A 20,573-nucleotide genomic window follows, 5' to 3' on the forward strand; every position below is an offset into this window, starting at 1 on the left:
CTTCTACTTCATATATTTCAAACCCCAACCACATCCTCCCTTTAACCTCAATCTCTTCTATCCATTCCAAACCCCAAATTCTAAAACCACAATTCTCTAACTAATAATCTCAATCTCTTCTTTCTAATTCAAACCCCATTACACAAAATTAAATTATATAAATAGATTTCCATGATTAAATCCATCAAATCACATGCATTAAGTATGAAAATCAATCATATTAAAACACAAATACATCAATCGGATACATCGACATTCTCGTCATCACCAGAAACATCATCATTTTCATTACTCATGATTATGTGGAATTCAGTAAGGTAGCCGAAACAAAAAAACGTGTTACAATTACAAAGTGGGTGCTCAAAAATTCCTCGTTAAGTAAACGTAAAATATTTCCTCGTAAAGAAGACGCTATTTTTACGTCGAGCTTACGAGGAAACAGTTTTTCCTCGTGAAAATGAAGTTACGTTACGTGGTTTTTACGAGGAAATCGTTTCCTCGTTATTTTACGATGAACTGACGTTGATTGTAAATTTCCTCGTAAGATTCTTGTAAAGTCGACGTAAATTTACGAGAACCCGCAAGCCTGATCAGCAAAGAGACCGACTATGTCACTTTTTAGAAATATTTCTAAAAAGTGACATAGTCGGTCTCTTTGCTGATCAGGCTTGCGGGTTCGGTTTATTCGGGTAGTTTGGGTCGTTCAGCTCAAAATTTGGCTAGTTATGGTCGGTCAAAATTTGGTTAGTTTGGTTAAGTTTTCAGTTTAAAATTGAATAAAATTCAAAAAGTTGGTTATTTCGGTTATTTTGGTTCAAATTTTAGTTAGTTGGTTCGGTTTTTTGGTTATTTCGATTCGGAATTTTGGTTAAAATTGTTATTGTTTGAAATTATTATTATTTTTTAGAAAATCGAACAAACCGATTATCAAACCGAAAACCATTTTTTTGTTTACCAAACTGAACCGAACTTCCGAACCAAACTAACTGAAAACCTTTTTCGGTTTGGTTCGGTTAAAAATTCCAGCCCTAAATGATATACTTACATATTTAGCTTACCACCAATAAATTTTCTAGCTAGATTTTCTTAATTCTTCATGCATTTAAATACATAAACAGATCACAACTACTTTTTCTTGCATATCGGTGTTAGATTTGTTGGCTTGATAACTTTCAGCTTACTAATTTGTTTTCCAACTTTATCAATGTACTATAAATCTATTATTAGTATACTACTATAGACTATAGTGATATGTATAATTGACCAAAAATATTATCAAAATATGTTTTTCTAAAAGTAGCTTTCAAGCTAACAAGTGGGTCAATGTTCTTTTCTCATATAATTTTTCCTACCAATGATCTAATCTATGAACTGTCTGATTTTGACAGGATCTGTTAGATATTATCCATAAACAAATATGAAAATTGAAGAATGAGAGTAGTTAAGAGATTTTGAAAGGATCGAAGGATGATGAATGAGAACCACAAAGAGTGGGCATCATTGTGGTTACAGTCTTACAGAGATTTCTAACCAAAGTGGACCTTCTTTTGTCTTTCGGTTCCTATGAGATTTTTTTTTTATCTTTCTACTTTGTCAATTATTAGAATTTATTTATATATTATTTGAAACTCTAGAAATGATACAGATGAGGTCTTATTATCACAAGAATTAAAAGTATTTTTTCTTTGCATTTTGGAATACATGAAATTTCGTTTATTCATTTCTAGTAAAGTACTTATAACTGTATACAATCTTTTTTTGTAAACATTTACAAATATATCTATTTATTATTTATATTATATTAGTATTGACAGAGAATTATTTTTTTTTTTGGTAAAATCGGGAATTTTTTTTACAAAAGACCAAATTTCAGATATATTTAACTAAAACTACATGTATAATATAACTTTGATTTAATAGAGGGAGATGAATATGAATAAACAAACCAATAACACACATTTATCATTGATTAACCACAAACATATAAAATTTAAGTTAGATTTGTTATACAAATTCCATTGATCTTAAAATGTTAATTATCTCGCTGAACACAAATATTAGTTAGAAGCTTTTTCCTTCATTAAGTTTTGAGTGTTTTTTTCTCTCAGTTCTTAACCTGCAACATGTCTTTGTCTTATTACATTCAGTATTCCAATTGCAAACAATTTTTTTTTTTACTAATCTAATTAAACAGTAAAAACAACATGTAACAGGGAGACACCTTCTACAAGAGCAAATCAAGAGAAAATATCAGTACATAACTATGGAAAATAATTAGTTTGAGAATAGGTGGTATTTACTATTTACTACTTTAATGTATGCTACTACTATACCTTTAAAATATATATGACATCAATGACAAACTCACATACTACATTACTAAAACATCAAAATTACTTCCATTTAATTTTGTCTTAAAATTTGATCTACTTTTCCTATTCTATTCTCAAACAATTGATAGTTTTGTTGTCGTATGTGGTTTGTGTCAAAATTTAAAGATATAGTAATAGGAGAAATCCACCTGCATGCGGAGTTATCCTTCTTTTTATAGGCAATGGAGTATTATCTGCATCTAGAAATCATGTGAATGAATTTTGAATCGGATTGTCTCCAGCTGGTAAATTTGATCAATGATGAGAAAGAATGGTCATCTCTGATCTCGAAATGGAATGAATTTGTTCATTGACGCTCCTCTATTACTTTTTTTTTCTATCTTATATTGCTCGCAACTCAAATGTAAAGAATAACTTCCTTGTAAAAGGTGCTCGTAAATTTAAAATTTTCCCATGTAAACCCTCTGATTCCGGTATGGTTGGCTCCCAAGGCTAACTTGTTTGAATCAATATAATAAAATATGGAGTTTGGTGTAAAAAAAATTAATAGGAGAAATAAAAGATTATGAAAAATGAAGGATCATGGGTAGTTTACCTGTTTTAAGAAACGTCAATAATTTTTTTTAATCAATATCATGTTTTAATTGTTTAAAAAAAAATTATTAACGTATGATGTGGCAAAATTATTAACAATGAAATCCAAGACACGCCAATATTACATTTTAGAAACAGCAGAGGAGAGGTGGTGTTACATAGTAGAAGAGCTTTCAGTTGGATTAGCTCATCTGTGGAGGCAAAATTTATTGGAATTGTGTGGGCAGTAGAGAGTATTGGGTCTCATCAAATGGAGAAGGTGATCTTTGCATCGGAGATAGTAGGTGCAGTGAAAAGACCGAGAGCCTGGCCATCCTTTAGAGCTTATGGGTCCGAGATTCGAGAAGCTCTGCGTAGATGCACGGATTGGGAGATGTCGGCTGTATCCATAGTGGCAAATAAAGGCGCTTTTCTGATTGCAAAAAGCGTAACATCAGAGCAAAAAGTCCAGTCTTATGTGGCATCGGGTGCCCCAAACTGGTTAAGGGACATGATTGAAGAAGAAAGGTGTGCTCCATGATTTAGTGGCTCAGCGTTTTAAGAGTACATCAAGACTTAATGTTTTTTCTGTGTCCAGAAGGCACAAGTAAGCCATGTGCTGTTTAGGGTCCCCCGTCGTCGGTTCATACTCCGACTTTAGTATGTTCTTCGGAACATCAGTTTCAGGGTTTCAAGTGAAGCATCTCTACGGGTATCTTCGCCCCTTTAACACACTTATCGCTCTACTTTTCGTTTATTGTCTAGCCGTTGAGATTAACTCCGGTTGTAATCGTTTGAACCCGTTTGATTTTTAGTTTAATATAAGCTTTCGTGACAAAAAAAACAAAAAAAAAAGCCATGTGCTGTCTTGGGTTCTGGTTTGTCTTAAGTTCTTCTTTTTGGTTCCGTACGTTCATAAACCTAAGTTTTTATATATAAGCATGAAATTTCCAGTGAAAGAAAAAACAATAAGATCCAAAATTGAATAAGTTTATTAATTCTACAATTTGACACTGTTAGATTTTTTTTTTTTTTGACAACAAGACATTCACAGACTCATATTGACTCTGTAAACCAAATTGGTAACTCCGCATCCATGTGAATGACGAAAAACAGTTGTTTCCTAGCACTGCGTGCTAAGCTATCCGTCCGTAAGTTCTCCGTCCGAGGTACAATTTGACATTTAGATAAAAGTTCTAATTTGCACCAAAAAATATTTCACATACGGAATTTTCGAAACAATAAAAGAGGGAGATGCAAATCAGACTAAATCCATATTTGAGGATGCTATTAAAACATCTTCGACAACCCCTTATTCTCTATTTTAAGGGTTTTTAAATTGGAAAAATAGGCCATAATGAGAATGTATTTGTTCATTTACTTTTGTATAAATTGGTCAGTTTTAAACATAATTACTCTTATAATAATGAAAATAATTATCTCTTATATATTAATCATGTAACATTACAACATGTTTTCGTACTCACATGCCATCACTAGAATGATTCTTAGAATCTTTATAAAAATAATATGGTCCATATAAATATATATTATACGTTTTATTAACATAACTATCAAATTGATTAATAGTGTACAAAAAGTCATTCTCAATTATTTCTTTAAATAAAATATATGGAATTACCTAATATGATTAATATATATATATGACAATTAAAGATTATGAATATACATATTTGACAATAATTTTTGTATCCGCTCTTTTTTTTTTAATTTTATATTATTAAATTAAATTAAACAATCACATTAAGCATATAATAAAAAACTTAGATTTTTTATTAGATGTTATATTTTGACTTTTTTTAAATGATTATAAATTACTAAAAATGGTAAAAGTCTCACATTGAAAATTTTGTGATCAATGGTTTAACTTTTTTTTTATTCAAGCAAGATACAAATGATCATAAATCGTATGAATATGAAGTCTCATTAATTGATATTCACATTATATATTTAGGTCCGTTAGCTGGTATTTGTTTAGTCATTCAGATAGTGACTGGCGTTTTTTTAGCTTCATCCCATCCCGAATCCTTGCAATTAACACACCACGAAGATAGGGACTGATTATATATATATATATATATATATATATATAATTTAAATTAAATTATATACTATATAAAATATATAAATATGTTAATATTAAATTTGCATTAAAAAATTATTGAGATCTTAATATTTTAATTTTGAAGTTTGTATTGATAAATCTTACATTACAAAATTTATGATTAACGGTTTAAATTTTTGTTACAACAAATATACAAATGTTAATGAAATCATAAGAGTAAGAAGTGTCAATAATAAATATTTATGTTAAAATATACTATATATTTCTATGTCAATATCACTAAAGTTTAATTATATACCATATAAATTAAATTAAATGATTGTTTTGATTTATTTACAAAAAACATGATTGTAAATAAACAAAAAGTATTGATTTTGATTTATGTGCTTACTCTAATGTATATACTTTTATGCATCCAAATTATTTTTTAAAATATGTTATTAATATTTACGGCTTTTTCAAATATAACCTAAAATTTCAAGTCAAACACAAAAATAACTCATACTTTTTTTGAAACTTTATTTTTCCTTATTCACCCTAGAATTTCGAGTTATTCACGAAAATACCATTACTTTTTTTTAATGAGTTTTTTACCTTATCATCTTCATCTTCATCAATTATTTACAACTAGGTGTTTCGCCCACATATGCGGGCGTAAAATTTGTTCTATATAACTTTCAAGCAAAAAAAGAAGAAGAAGATGGAGAACAAAATCAGTTGCTTGAAAGTTATATAGAGTTAAAATTGTTTGAGGTCGTGTGAAAAAATAACGGAATATGAACATGAAATTTAAATATAATAATTATTTTATTTTTAAATTTGAACGTGGCAGTGGTGATAAAATGAAAATCAAGGGATTTATGTTTTTTTACAGTTTAAAAAAAATTTAGAACGTATAGATTTTTCATAAAACTTTTTTTTTACAAAATTATGCCACATGTCAATTTCTGATTCGTAAGACGACTTGCGCTTTAGTATATAAAGGATATTTCCATTGCCATCAAAAACCACCATGAACAACCAATTTGAAGCTTTTAATGCACAAAAGTTTCAGATTTTACTCTTCATATCTCATTGTTTAATATGTACACAAATTACATCTCTTTCACTTTCTCTTCAAAAACATCCAAAAAACCCAAGATTTTGATTTCAAACTTTGTAAGGTTCATAAAGACATTGAAGCTCACTATTTGTGGTCATTAACGACTTGGTAACTTTTGTAGTGAAGTTATGGGTGCTTGGAAAAGTTAAGCAAGTCATTTCACAGGTTCAAGGTATGAAATCGTTTTTTTTTCTGAGATCTGTTCGCGAAGACTTCGGTAAAACTTTCAGAAGACTTCGCTAGATGTGTTCTCCATCAAGAAGATTTCCCTAGAAGTCTTCTAACTTTTCTTTATTAAAAAAAAACCGAAAAATCCCATAGAAGACTAGAAATCTTCTTGGATAAACAGGTTAATTGTGTAATTGACCAAAGTTTGTCAGAAATTTGACTTCTATAAAATATTTCTTGGGAAGTCTTCTCGGGAAAAACTTCTATAGAAGTCTTCTTAAATTTTATTTCGGGTTTTGGTAAAACTTTTGGTTACGAGAGAATATTTCTATAGAAGACTTCTCTGGAAAAGTCAAATATAGTCAATTGCAAAAGTATCTCAGGTAGACTTATTGCAACATTGACAAGACTTTCAGAAGTCTTTCCCGATAAGTCGTCTATAAAAAATCAAATTTCCGACAAACTTTGGTCAATTGTAAAAAATCATCTTTCAGAAGAATTCTACTAAAATTTAGGCGGGATATCTCAGAAGACTTCTTGAGAAGTCTTTTGTGAGTCTTTCAGATCCTATAATCAAATAACTAAGAAAAAACATTTTCTTAACCTTTTAAGATACTTAGAAAGTGTTTAAATAAAGTTATTAGATAATCACTATACACATAAATCAAATTTTCTAGATTTTAAAATCTAACCCTAAAAATACCAATAATACTATAATATATGTTACCATACCCTAAACCAAGGACTATCATGAGTTCTCTACATTCACTCATCTATGTTGAAAATAATTCAATTTTAGTAAAACTAAATGTACATCATTTAGAAATGTTTATTATTACATGATTACAATTTTTTCCCATCAAAATATATTTTATAAAGTTTTTAAATTATTTTAAAGATCTACTGAACGAAAAGACTTTCAAAGAAGTCTTCTCACGCTGAGGGTTATAATGGTAAAACTCAATACATGTTTTTTTTTTGGTCATAAGGATGTTGTTGTACATTTACAAGCCTTTTGAGTTACTTTTGCATTTGATTGAATTTATGGTACACTTTGTATTCAAAATCAAGTTTTGAGACATTTTTGGCAATTTCCCATAATATTTATTTAAAAACAATAAGTGGTTTCTAATATGTTATTTGATCCTGACAATCTCATAAACATACTTTTTCAAATCGAAAGAATTTTTAATATTGGAAGCACTATATATATTATTTCATTCAGATTAAATATTTTATTCTTGATTTTTATTTCTAAAAAGCTTTCAAAGAAATATCATGACAAGATTCCAATCACTTCCTTTTTAGTTTGTTCGAAGAATGAGAGATTTGTTCATTCGTCTAATTTTTTTCTCTTCATGATACTATATCTAGGTATTATAATTGTAAGAATGAGAGATTTGAACTATTTACCATAAGTTTTCTAGTTTATCATTTAATAAATCAAATAGTTCTTACTTTATACAGAGTTTACATATACTAGAATGATAAAGTATTATATATATATTTTTTTATCTATATGCTCTCAAGTAACTAAACCTCAAAAGCATACGTTAATAAAATAAGTAATTTGTTTCGTTGTTCTAGAATTAAATGATTTTTAAACCTAACTAGTGAATATATACTAGACAAACATTTTTATTTTGAGTCTGTATTTATATTCTATAACAGCTTGATATATTATATTTGAACACTAACCTGTAAATAGAGTTTTCCGGTGATTTTCTTCAATTTTTTTATTCTTAAATATGTATATGGAGTGAAACTCATTTTTACAGATGTCCATCTTTTTTAATTGACACATGTAATCACGAAATTCACAGAAGAAGTTAAAAAAACATAACTCATATTAGTGGAACATAAATGAGAACAAAAGCACAAATTAATAGAGTTAGAAAATGAAATCACTTATGGAGAGTCAATAGTAAACAAATCGAAAGCAGAAAACCTAATCTCCTTTCGTCATTTTACAGTTGATGTTGCCTATCTGGTTTTTATGATTTGTGTCAGCCGCAATTAATTTCTTTTTGTGCATATGAAGTCTTAAAAATAATTAAAATGAGTTGTAATACGTTAACTGTTCAACAACAATGATACATTTAAGAGAACAACATTTGTATTCGTCATTTTACAATCGATAAAAATTATAGTGTTGCAAAATGTTAAAACCATTTAATGAACAAATATTAGTATAAAAACTCACCTTGGAATCGATAAAGATTATAGTGTTGCATTTAGTTAATTAACGATCTTCTTCCTTTTTTTCATATCTCTTTTTCATCAAATCAAATGTTCATATCTATCTAACATGTGGTGCATGGAAATGGAATGTGAATAATGACTGGAGATTCATTGTTGATAAAGAAAAATGAGGCAGATTACTCACCTTGGAATCGGGTAAACAAGGGACGAATATTCTTAGTCTTTTAGGTCTTTTTAATGAGTATTGTTTTTTTAAATAAGTATTATTAATATTTAAGATTTATAAATTATGTTATTTGTTAATTTTAGGGTTACTTATGTATTTATAAAATCAAATTTATATTGGGACAAAAGCAATGCACTCAAAGGTATAAAGAGACAATTCATTTTTCAACATGGTCCAATTACCCAATTTTCCCTTGCATTCCAACAATTTTTTACCTCTTCAATTTGAGGGTGTACTATTCACTTCCTTGTCACACAATTTACTTTCATTTTAGTTTCTACAATTATATGTTTCACAATACCATGAATAAACTTTTTATATATTAGATTTTAATAGCAATTATTATATTTTATTAAAAAAAATATTTTGTTAACACTTTTATACTATTTATTATATATGACTCCATATTATTATATTTCACAAAAGCATTTATTTTAGTATCTTATAAATATTATGTTTCATTGGTTTTTGAAAGCTTAGTGATTATAATTAATTTTTAGTAATACTGAGAAGTAAAATGTAATAGGTAAAGTTTTTTTAAAAAAAATTAAGTACCATCATTGTCATATCTTCTTATTGAAGGCTATTCTGTAGAGTTTAATAAGGGACATTGTTGGAAACTTGTATGCTATTTTTTCTGTCAAATAGACGCATCTTAGACTAATAAAAGCGCTTTTGATAAAAAAAAAAAAAAAAGACAAATGAAAGTGCTATACTTAGCAGTAGTACAGTAGTGGAGGTAGATATAGATACATGTTGTTTTAATGCAAAAACTAAATGAGAAATTTTCATATTTACCACTTTCTTGGTATTGTTATTCATATTTACCACTACTAAAGAGAGATTTTGAAAAATATTTTTTTCATTAAGTGGTAAAATACTCTTGTACCATTGTTCTGTATATATATATAATAAATAATTATTTAAATAAAATAAAAATAAAAAAGTTATGTTTTCGAATTATACTTTTTCAAATCCAAACTTTTTTATAAATTTTGTTTTTGATTTTTTTTTAAAAAAATTTCAAAATTTCTTTTTGAAAACCAAAATTATTTTTGAAACTATTTTTAAAAAATATATATATTATATTATGTATTTATTTATATGTTTATTAGAATCCTAATTTTTTTTTTGCTAAATTGTAAATATCATTTCAGAAATGAACTGTTGAAGTTTACAAGATGTGATGAACAAACTGTAAATCCTTTAAAACATACTTCCAAGGCAAACAAGGTAAAAACCATAGAAGCAGAAATCAATCGAACTTGAAACCGTTATGCTTTGGAAAGAACATGACTTCAAATATCGATACAAACTTGTAGTAGCCGGATGGAAAGTTGAGCCGAGACGGGCTTGAAAGGAGAGACCCGAGAAACTAGAACACAAGGAACACAACACTAGTAGGAGGTGGATTTAAAGGCTGCATGCACAACTTGCTTTACTCCGAGAGACAGATTAGTTAACCCTAGGGTTATAAACGTCTTTTACCATTCATTAAAAGTGAGGGTAAAATTGGTTAGTGTTTACATGAAAAGTAGTACTATGAATGTGGTATCTTTGGCAATTTCCAAAACTAAATATCGAGTAACTTATTCTGCAGTTTAATTCGTTGATGCAAGAAATGAAATTAGTAAAAGAGATGGGTCTTACCTCATGGATTTTGAACCCTGTTGTTTACAACTTGTCAAGTTGATTGTTAAATTAACTTCATATATTAAAAAATATTTCACTTAAGATTTTTCCAAAAAAAAAAATCTGTTCTAAATATTAGATATTTTAAATATATGTACTAGTAACTTTACTAAAGAGACCAAAATACGTAACAATATAGAGTTTTTTTATGTTAAAAGGAAATAATTAAAAAAAATTAAAGCCGTAAATTATGGACAATTTTCATGTTTACCACTTTGTGGGTATCATTATTCATGTTTACCATCAATAAAAAGACATTTTCAAAAATACATTCTTCATTAACAGACAAAAGACTTTTGTACTCTTGCTCTCTCTATATATAATAGGGGAAATTACATGTTTACCACTTTCATGGTACCACTTTTCATTTTTACCACCACTAAAGAGACATTTTCAAAAATAGTTTTTTCATTAAGTGGCAAAAGACTCTTATGCCTTTGTTATTATATATATAATAAATCATTATTTAAATAAAAAAACAAAAAAAATAAATAAATAAATAAATAAATAAATAAATATAAAAAAAAAATGTTTTCGTATTATACTTTTTCAAATTTGAACTTTTTTAAAAAAAAAAATTTTTTGGAAAGTTTTTCTACAAATTTTTTTATTTTATTTTTTAATTTCTTTTTGATAAACGAAAATTATGTTTGAAACTATTTTTTCAAATTTTTTATATATTTTTTAAGTATTTATTTAAATATTTATTAGAATCCTAAATTTCAAATTCCAAAAACTCTACCCCACCCCTCAACTCTAAACCCTAAGTCTAGATTAGTTAACTCTAAGGGTATCATTGTCTTTTACCCTTCATTAAAAATGAAGGTAAAAGTGGTTAGTGTAAACATGAAAAGTGGTACTATGAATGTGCTATTTGTGGCAATTTCCCTATATAATAAATCATTATATAAATTTTAAAAAATATATATTTTCGAATCAAACTTTTTCAAATTCGAACTTCTTAATAATTTTTTTTCTTTTTTTGAATCTTTTTCGAATTTTTTTTTTCAATTTTTTTTTTGAAATTCTAAAATTCTTTTCGAAACTATTTTTTTAAAATATTTATTTTTTTTAATTATTTATTTATATATTTATTAAAATCCTAAATTTCACATTCCAAAAACCGTACCCACCCCTCAACTCTAAACCCTAAATCTACATTAGTTAACCTTAGGGTTATAAATTTATTTTTTCTTCTTTAAAAATGAAGGTAAAAATGGTTAGTGTTAACATGCAAAGTGGCATTATGAATATAGTATTTTTGGCAATTTCTTTTAAATGATAGTCAAGTTTAGGAATAGACTGAAGCCAAACAGGATGCATGAAGATGGGTATAAATGGGGTTTCACGAAAGATTGAATCTACACCTCACAAAGTGGGTATAGATTTGTAGACTCCCTCTCTGAGGAAGATGGTAGCTCTAACCCTTCTCTTCCACCTTTGGAGAAGTACCTTTGGAAGTCTCTGTGGAAGATCCGTGCGCCTGCAAAAATTAAGCATTTCCTTTGGAAAGCTCTCTCGGGTGCTCTGGCTGTCATGGAAAGACTACGTAGTAGAGGTATTCAGGTGGATCCTGCTTGTAAAGTATGCAATGTAGGTATTGAGACGATCTGTCATTTACTTTTTACTTGCCCTATGGCGAAGGACACTTGGGAAAGGTCTTCGATCAAACTCCCGTCGGCAGGTTTTTCTCAGAACTCTGTTTTCCTAAATGTGTATCATCTCTTGGACCTGAACAGAAAATCTCCAAAAGATAGTGGCACTGTCTCGTTTCCTTGGATCCTCTGGCATCTATGGAAGGCGAGGAATGGTTTGGCCTTTGACAAAACACATTACTCCTTTGTTTCGGTCCTCAGTAGAGCTAGAGCAGAAGCGGCGGTTTGGTTTAAACTTAATTCTGCTCAGACAGATGAGGTACAATTTTCAGAGAACAGTCAAGGAAGCACCATGGCATGGTCAAAACACCCTTCTGGATACCTAAAATGCAATATTGGTGTTTCCTGGTTAGATTGTCAGGCTAACTGTGGAGTTGCTTGGATCCTACATGACGACAAAGGAAAACCAATCCTTCATAGTCGACAGGCCTTCTCCAACGTAGAGACAAAAAGAGAAGCTGAGTTTATGGCCATGCACTGGGCTGTAAGTGATATGATCAATACCCGTCAACAGAGGATTCTGTTTGAATCGACTTGTACTTTGGCTAGGGAGACGTTCCTAAATCCCTCTGGTTTCATTCAACATCAGCCCCCTTATGTATGAGATTTCTGCACGACTCCGTCATTTACAAGACCGGAGTTTCTATCATTGTGTGCAGGAGAAGAATACTGTGGCTCAGGATGTAGCGAAGAGTGTTACTAACGATCAACGATATCACTCTTATATAGCAGCAGGAGGACCCTCATGGTTACAACGTAGTATTGAGCATGAAGCTCGGACTTGACTTGCAGGAACAAGGCTTCCCCTTTCTTTATTGTTACTCAGGCTCGGAAGTGTCTATTGACATCTCTCCTATCTAGAGCTCAATGTCTTTTAGTTTTTTCAAATCTTGCTTTTCTTTGGGTGATCACCCATTTCGGCCATTACGGTCTGTCCTTTGTTAGAACTTTCATGGTCTCTTTGAAAGTTAATTTAATCAGTGTTAAAAAAAAGACTGAAAAATTTAGAAAAATGGAATGCCAAAAAACTACTCCATTTCATTCACAAAAATTTTAATCATAATTTTTTTTATTATTATATTTTATTTTTCATATATTTTACAAGAATAGAAAATAAATTTGTTTTATATTCCATTTAAATAATAACTTATTTCTGGAATCTACGTTAGTACACCATATATTACTAATCCTGTTGTTATATGTAACTTATACTAATTTGTTAGAGAGAATTATAATTTGAATGGTAACCAAGAAAATGAAGATAAACACTTAATTCTTTAATATTCTCTTAAAAATTACTTTTCATAAGAATTTTTTTTTTCATTTCTTCTGTTTTTTTTTATTATAGAGAATTATAGAACAAATATGTTCTATGATCAGCTTTAAGTCAAGATGGTCTCATTCTTCAGAGTAGCTCTTGCAGGAGTTATTAATATTTGCTTAGACGTTTCTCAATCTAGCGAGTTTCCATTTTGAGATTCCAATACTCAGTTTTGGAACGATTGCTCTTTAGGTTTTACTTACTAGATGTCTAGACGAACTTGTTTGAGTAGGTTACTAAGCAGTGAGGTGATAACTTTAACCATTCCGTTTCTCTTCGCAGGGATACATTTGTCCATACATTCATGTTGCAGATATCCATTTTGTCTAACCACCTCAACGGCCCTAGACCGTGCGTATATCTTTTTTCTCCTTCACTCGCTTTAGCTAAACTACTTTGATGTAAGGCTATGCTTGCCTTTTCGATTGCAGGAATCGTATTCCGCGCCAACCATTTCAGTTTAATTGTGAAAGATTATATGTTGTTATGTAAAGCTTTCTGTTTATAATATATTACGTTGGATACAACAATCATTACATTCAGTAAAGCTTATCCACCGAAGAGCCCCATCAAGTTTTCGTCACAGTGAATTAGGATAGGCAATTTTAAAGCATAATACAAAAAGCATTTTCATGGCTCAGAGAAGATCAGAAAGGCCTTCTATGCTGGATGATTTGCAGAGATGTCACTCAGCAGTTAACTTTAACCTTCGCAAGCCGGTTTGGTGTCAAAGCTGCTGATGCATATAGCAAAAGCTTGAAAAGCAGAAAGAGGATAACGATAATCCATGGTGAAAATATCCTTGCCGATTTTGCCAAACTGTAAGATCACTCTCTCATGCTCTTCAGGCAGCGCATCTAAAGAAGGGTCAATGTCTGCCACAAGCTGGAAGTTCTTGACCGAAGCAACGGTCACTCTCCCCTTGAAGTTGAGGCACCAGCACTGCAACTGCTCGTGCCATCTCGGGGATTTGTTTTTGAGAACCAGCGGCTGATCCAACAAGCTTGGAGAGATATTCTCTTTGTCTGTTGAGCTGGTTTCGCCTGAAGATACTTCTTCTTTAACTAATGATGGCTCAGAGATAACAGAAGAGAGTGGTATAGAGTCCATAACGCAATGCATCCTTCTAGGTCCCCTTGTCCGAAGAACATTGAGCTCGTAGGTTATGCTTCCTGAGGTATAGCTAGTAGCAGGTAACTTAGGAGATGCTTGCTTAGGTTGGGCTTGTGCAGTGGATGATCCTGTTTGGTTGTCATATATTGTGAACTTGGTTCCTAGAAAACCAGACCTATCCCAACAACACAAGTAGATCATGTTTAGCGAAAGGAGCTTAATTAAAATCAAATGTAATTTTCTTACCTTAGCTTGCCAACATAAGTGCTGCTTCTCCTTGAGAAGTTTTTGGCAGAAAGTGAGATTACAAAGTCAGTGCATGTCGCTCTTCTGACTCTTCTTGCTGCTAACAATAGCTTGTCATTCTCCATCTCAGCTGAAACTCAAATAAGGATCATGGTCAGAGAACAATGACTTACCCAACTTTTTTTGTCAAAGAGATAAAAGATCACTCACAAGGCATCAAACCATAGTAGAGAATATATGTAGCTGTTGCTCTGTTCCTTTTAATAAAGCATTGAATAGGAAGGTCTCGCGGACCCGGCTGTGCTCACAAATCAAACAACAGACTGAGACCTTTGAACATAATGAAGAAATTTTGGAAACTGTCTTTTACCTGTTTCAATGAGATAGGGAAAGTGAGTTTCCCACACTGCTCAGGGACTCTCACAGTCTCCATTGTGATTCCTCTCCACGATTTACAGACAGAAGCACAAGAGACAACAGCCGCTCGGGCGGGCCAAGCGGTCTCGCTCTCTTCAACCCTCCTGATGATCTCATGGAGCAACTCAGGCGGCAAAGAAGCCCAGGGGCTCTGCGGGATGTTCTCCGATGGTGTCATTGTATGATCAGGAGCAATGTGGGAAGACTTTGACCAGCCTCGCTTAGAGATCCCTCCAAGTCCATCCCTCACTTCCTTCAGATCACGAAGGATGCTTTTAAAAGACATCTCTCTTTTTACAGCATGCCAAAAACTGCATTAAGAAGAATCATGCTTTTAGGAATAAGACAAAGCGTAAGACTTTGATAGACATAAAGACAAGATCTTCGAATTAGATTCATAAGATCCATTAGAACGTTACTTAAAACCAAACATACCAAGTCTTTATATTCCGACAAGAACTATATGCAACAGATCTAGGACAAGATGAGAAATGCAAAATAAAATAAAATAAAACTAACCTCGATGAAATCGATGGATCAAACGACGAAATGATTGAAATTAAATCTCCTCTGAGAAAAGAAGGAGCTGCAAGATTCGATCGGCGGGGAGCTTCTTCTTCTTCTTCACCGGATCAGAGAGGCCAGATCGGAGAGAGAAAACGAAGAAACAGAGACAATCATCGCTGCCTCTTTGTCTCCGGGAAGAAAGACGGTTTCGTTGGTGACTACGTTTGCATGATTCCACCGTCGTTATAACTCCGCCGCCGATCTCAGGGATGCAAAACGAACCTCTCTCTCTCTCTCTCTCTCTCTCTCTCTATCTCTTCTTAGAAAAGAAAAAGGAATCCGAAGTCTCTGCTTTTTCTTATAGTTTTCAAAGAAACGTTAAAGGCAGATAGATAGAAAGAGAGAGAGATAAGAAAATAATTTAATTATTAATATTAGAGAAATAAGTTTGGTCGGAAAAAGATTTAACTCTTAAACTTTTTTAATTAATCAAACAATTAAATAGCCTATTTGGAACGACCTGACTTTAAATGATAATGACTTACTGCATGTGGCATCACCATATCTGGTCGGTAAACTACGTTACTACTATTACATGTTAATATTTCAAAAAATTTAAAAAACAATTATATTCCAACAAATTAAAAAAGTTTTAGAAAACTGCTCTTAATGTCCACCAAAAAAAGTTAACAGCGGTGTTAAGCTAGACAAAAACAATAGAATAAATTAAAATTATTTTTTATGACAATGTTTCATGTGTATTGTGTATTTGTTCATTTTCCACTTATTTATGAAACAATAGAAATCAAGATCTATAGAAAACTTAGTCAAACCTTTTTTTATTAATTAAAACATAATGTAATCTAATAAAAAAATATCTATCTCAAAAAATATTGTTGATACAACATATTATTGTTCCAAATACCCACTTTATTTTATTACATCAAATTTAGTATTAAAACATTTAATATATTATTATATTTTTATTTCAATTTGAATCATTCTAAAATAAATTATTTGCTTCGATTTTATTCTGTTCTGATAAAGAATAATGAGTAAAATAAACTAATAAATATGATTATTTCCTTTTAGAATAATTTTACCTTTTTAATTTATTTTATAATTGAAAATGAGTTGAAAACACTTTATTTTAAAATAAAATTTGTAGTAGAAACTTAAGTAAGACTAGATATTATGAAAGTACAAATGGACAATACTCAACTTTTCTTTTCTCGTGCTAAGTGTATTGTATATAATATAAGGATGCACAACTAATTTTTTCAATCTATTATACTCATTCCAAACAACATTTCCTTACTGGCCTGTTGGGCAATTGAACATACTTATCCTCCTTCGTTTTTTGTTTGACCTTATCCAGCAATAAGAAATGTTTCGAAATAGCACATACATCACATACGTACGTAGACGCATCACTTTACATAATTCTAAACTTCAAAATCTCTATCAAAGCCACCCATTATGGCACCATATTTTTAGTGTATACTCACATCATGTGAGAGGAGGTCGGGGTTAAAATACATTAATTCCTGATACAGGGTGTTTTATAGCAAGCTATAGTAACATAGTAATCTTATAAATTTTCGGGGGGGAATCATGCTAAAGCCCATAAAGCAATGGCTTTAGGCGTCAGAGAATATTACATTTTAGGAGCATCAAATTTTCGTAAGTTAACTTTAGCCTAGTGTCTTGAGCACTGCTCTTCCTGTCTTGAGCAAACACGTTCGAAACCCATCGTACATTTTTTCCTTCGAAACATGATTATGTTACATGTCTCTTTTTTCGTATATGTTCTAACATCCGTAGACATTATTAAAAGACAATTCTTTTTTTTATGTTAACAATAAATGTTACAACAAATACCTTGAATTATAAATTGTGCATATTATATACGTTCCATACTTCCATTGTTTCATTGTGATTGGTTTTAAAATTCTAACTAGATTTCCACCCGCGCAACCGTGCGGATATATATTTTCACATTTATATATATATAGATATTTGTTTTACATAATTATTACATTTTTTTTAATGTTACTCACATATTTAAATGTTTGTATAATTATGCTAAATATAATAATTTTATAGTTTTCATGCTGTAAATTAAAATCATCACATATATATGTTGCATATTATATATTTGTCTTATTGAATTTGCGTTTGATTACTAAACTAAATTTTTTAATGCATGAAAGAACATATATGAAAACAATTTTGTATTTAATTTATTATAATCATGATCCGTAATTCAAATCGCTAGATTTTTTTAGTAACTTTTTAATGTTTATTAATTTTATATAATAAATTACTGTATATTAAAAAGTTTAAGATAAGTTAAATTTTTATACATGTATTATATAGTTTACTAATATTAACCCGTTCTACCAACATATTATACTTTTAGCATAAATATTTTATATTTATGAAAATAAAATATGTTAACTTATCAATTTAAAATAATTTTATCATATTTTCTTCAATATAACATTTTTATTTTAAAATGATAGATATTATTATAAAATTGATAAAATAGGATATAATTTTATTCTTTTAGTAACATTTCATTACTAATTACAAAATTAGTTGAAAATATTTATATTCAATTTATCACAATTAAGATCTTATTATAATCTTTTTCAAGAGATTTGTTAGAATTTTAAATTTTTTTTAAAAAAAATTAAAAGATATAAAATATATTATGATTAAAGTAGTTAAAAATATTATGTATATTAGCATTAGTGAGTAACATTTAATATAAAATTTAAATGAGGGTCCAAATAAAAATATCACTCATCAAAAAATCATGATTTTTATTTTATTAGAAAACAAATTTGAAAAAATAAAAATAAAAATAAAAATAAATATTTATTTCTAAAAAATCTTTAAAAATTATTAGTAAATGTATTTGTGAAATTAATTAATTTCATTTTATTTAAATTTTCGTTTATAAACCAGAACTATATTCAATTTTAATTTCTAATTATATTTTATGATAATTTAAATTAAAACTAACTAATTTTTGAAAGTAAATTTAAAAAGATTCTAAGAAGATTTTAAAAAGATTTTGTTAGAACATTTTAAATATATTAATTTGTATTTCAAATAAAATGATAAAGATATTAAAATATATAATAATGAACTTATGTAAAATATGATATTTTTTAGGAATAGTCCAAGCTAAAAAAATCACACATGAAAAGAAGTCATGACTTCTGTTTTAATATATAAGATATATTTTTTCGGATTTGATATTAATGTGAGATTCACATTCATTTATTTCATTTTAGTTGTGTTTTTTCTATGAGATAGTTATATTTGAGGCTAAGATAGCTTAGATGGTTCAGATTGCCTATTAACGCTGGAATCTCACCTCGGAGATCGCAACCCGCAAGGTTCAGGTGACAAAGATAGTGGAGTCTGAAAAGGCTAGTATTCGATTTCAAATAGGTGTTGAGAGATGTGTCATGAAGGTTGAGGGATATCATTGGTAATTTAAATGGCTAAAACTTGAATTTATTATTATTTTTATTTTCACAATTTTATGTTGTTAATCTTTTAGTTTCATCAAATATTATGAATATACTTTTAATTATCTTATGTTATTATAAATATTATAAATGTTCAAATTTACCTAATTATAACTATTTATATTTTTTTACGTTTTAGTATTATTCTATAAATCATTTAATAAACACTTAAAAATATGAGTATAATTTTTCAGTGTGCATAATAATGTCTACTACTGTCTTATTTTTGTAAAACATGCCATGTAATTGTAGGAGTTTTTGCCAAAACTAACCAACAACTTGATTTTAATTCTAAACCTATACCCAAACTTGAATCAAATGCAAAACTAACCTAAAAGCCTAGTGAAATTACAGCTCAGTCCCTTGTGACCAAACAAAAAAACAGAAGCCATTTTTACGAATATAACCCCAGTAAATCGTCTGAGTCGTATGAGATGTTGGAAGTCGTCTGGACGACTGAAGTGTAAGTCGTCTGGTACCAGTTTATTTTAAAAATAATTTATAAATCTTGTAAAGAAATATTTTGATGCGTAAAAAATAAAAATCAAGTAATTATAAACAGTTTTAACTGATATAAATTAAGATATGATAAAATTGATGTGTTTTGAAGATAGATGAGTGGAAGTAGTGAATCATGAAATACTTTGGTTTAGGATTTTGACAAACATATGTTGTAGTATTGTATGTATTGTTAGGGTTAGATTTTGGAAAACTAAAATGTTTTTGTCAAAAATTAGTTTTCACCTATATGTGTTTATTTCTGTGTATAGTAAACACTTTTCAAGTTTGATTTGGTTTTATGAAGTGTTTAATTAGATAATTAAGTTTAGGGGTTATGTTTAGGGTGTGGACGACTTATATTTCAGTCGTCTGTTGAATAATTTACCCGGACGACGTATATTTCAGTCGTCCAGACGACTTACTTGTAAGTCGTCTGGAAAGTCTTCTATTTTAGTTTCCCGCTAAAAATATTTAATTTCCCGCTAAAAATATTAAACTCTTCTGGACGACTTACATGTAAGTCGTCTGTTTTAATTTCATCACCAGACGACTGAAATGTAAGTCGTCCAGGAAGTCGTCTGAGTCAAAAATATTTAATCTAATTGGATTTTTTGTCTCCCTATATAAAGAAAAATTTACACATTCTCTCTCCTCCTCTCAAATGGCTGCAACAAAAATGTAATGTTCATCATTCTAAAACTCTCCAACCTCTCGCTAATCTCTTTGACTTGAAAACACCAAACTTTATATGAATTTTTCAGTTTTGTCTCATGTATTTCTTACTAATCTATCTCTTTTGCAGGTTTTTAATCAAATGGTACTCATCTTCCACTAATTTAGAGGTAGATCTATTAATTTTAGATATGTATTTCTGTGTGTTCTATAA

The 20,573-nt window shown here is 29.5% G+C and overlaps 1 protein-coding gene across 1 annotated transcript; it reads right to left on the reverse strand.

The window, feature by feature from the left end:
- Positions 1–13,822: 13,822 nt before the first annotated feature.
- On the reverse strand, positions 13,823–16,017 carry LOC103828404 (tubby-like F-box protein 2). The gene is made up of 5 exons (XM_009104004.3): positions 15,654–16,017; positions 15,088–15,445; positions 14,928–15,015; positions 14,718–14,847; positions 13,823–14,646 (listed from the first exon to the last, which is right to left on the reverse strand). The coding sequence occupies exons 2-5, from the start codon at positions 15,418–15,420 to the stop codon at positions 14,061–14,063; spliced, it is 1,137 nt and encodes a 378-aa protein (XP_009102252.1). The 5' UTR covers positions 15,421–15,445; positions 15,654–16,017; the 3' UTR covers positions 13,823–14,060.
- Between the last annotated feature and the right edge of the window lie 4,556 nt (positions 16,018–20,573).

The sequence above is a fragment of the Brassica rapa genome, chromosome A07 (genome assembly GCF_000309985.2).
Source record: "Brassica rapa cultivar Chiifu-401-42 chromosome A07, CAAS_Brap_v3.01, whole genome shotgun sequence".
Classification (NCBI taxonomy): Eukaryota; Viridiplantae; Streptophyta; class Magnoliopsida; order Brassicales; family Brassicaceae; genus Brassica; species Brassica rapa.

Excerpts from the sequence above, each read along its gene's own strand:
- LOC103828404 (XM_009104004.3), bottom strand. The coding sequence starts at position 15,420 with ATGTCTTTTAAAAGCATCCTTCGTGATCTGAAGGAAGTGAGGGATGGA. Across the intron at positions 15,016-15,087 it reads TCCCTATCTCATTGAAACAG|CCGGGTCCGCGAGACCTTCC; the intron begins GTAAAAGACAGT and ends TTGTGAGCACAG. Across the intron at positions 14,647-14,717 it reads ACTTATGTTGGCAAGCTAAG|GTCTGGTTTTCTAGGAACCA; the intron begins GTAAGAAAATTA and ends TTGTTGGGATAG.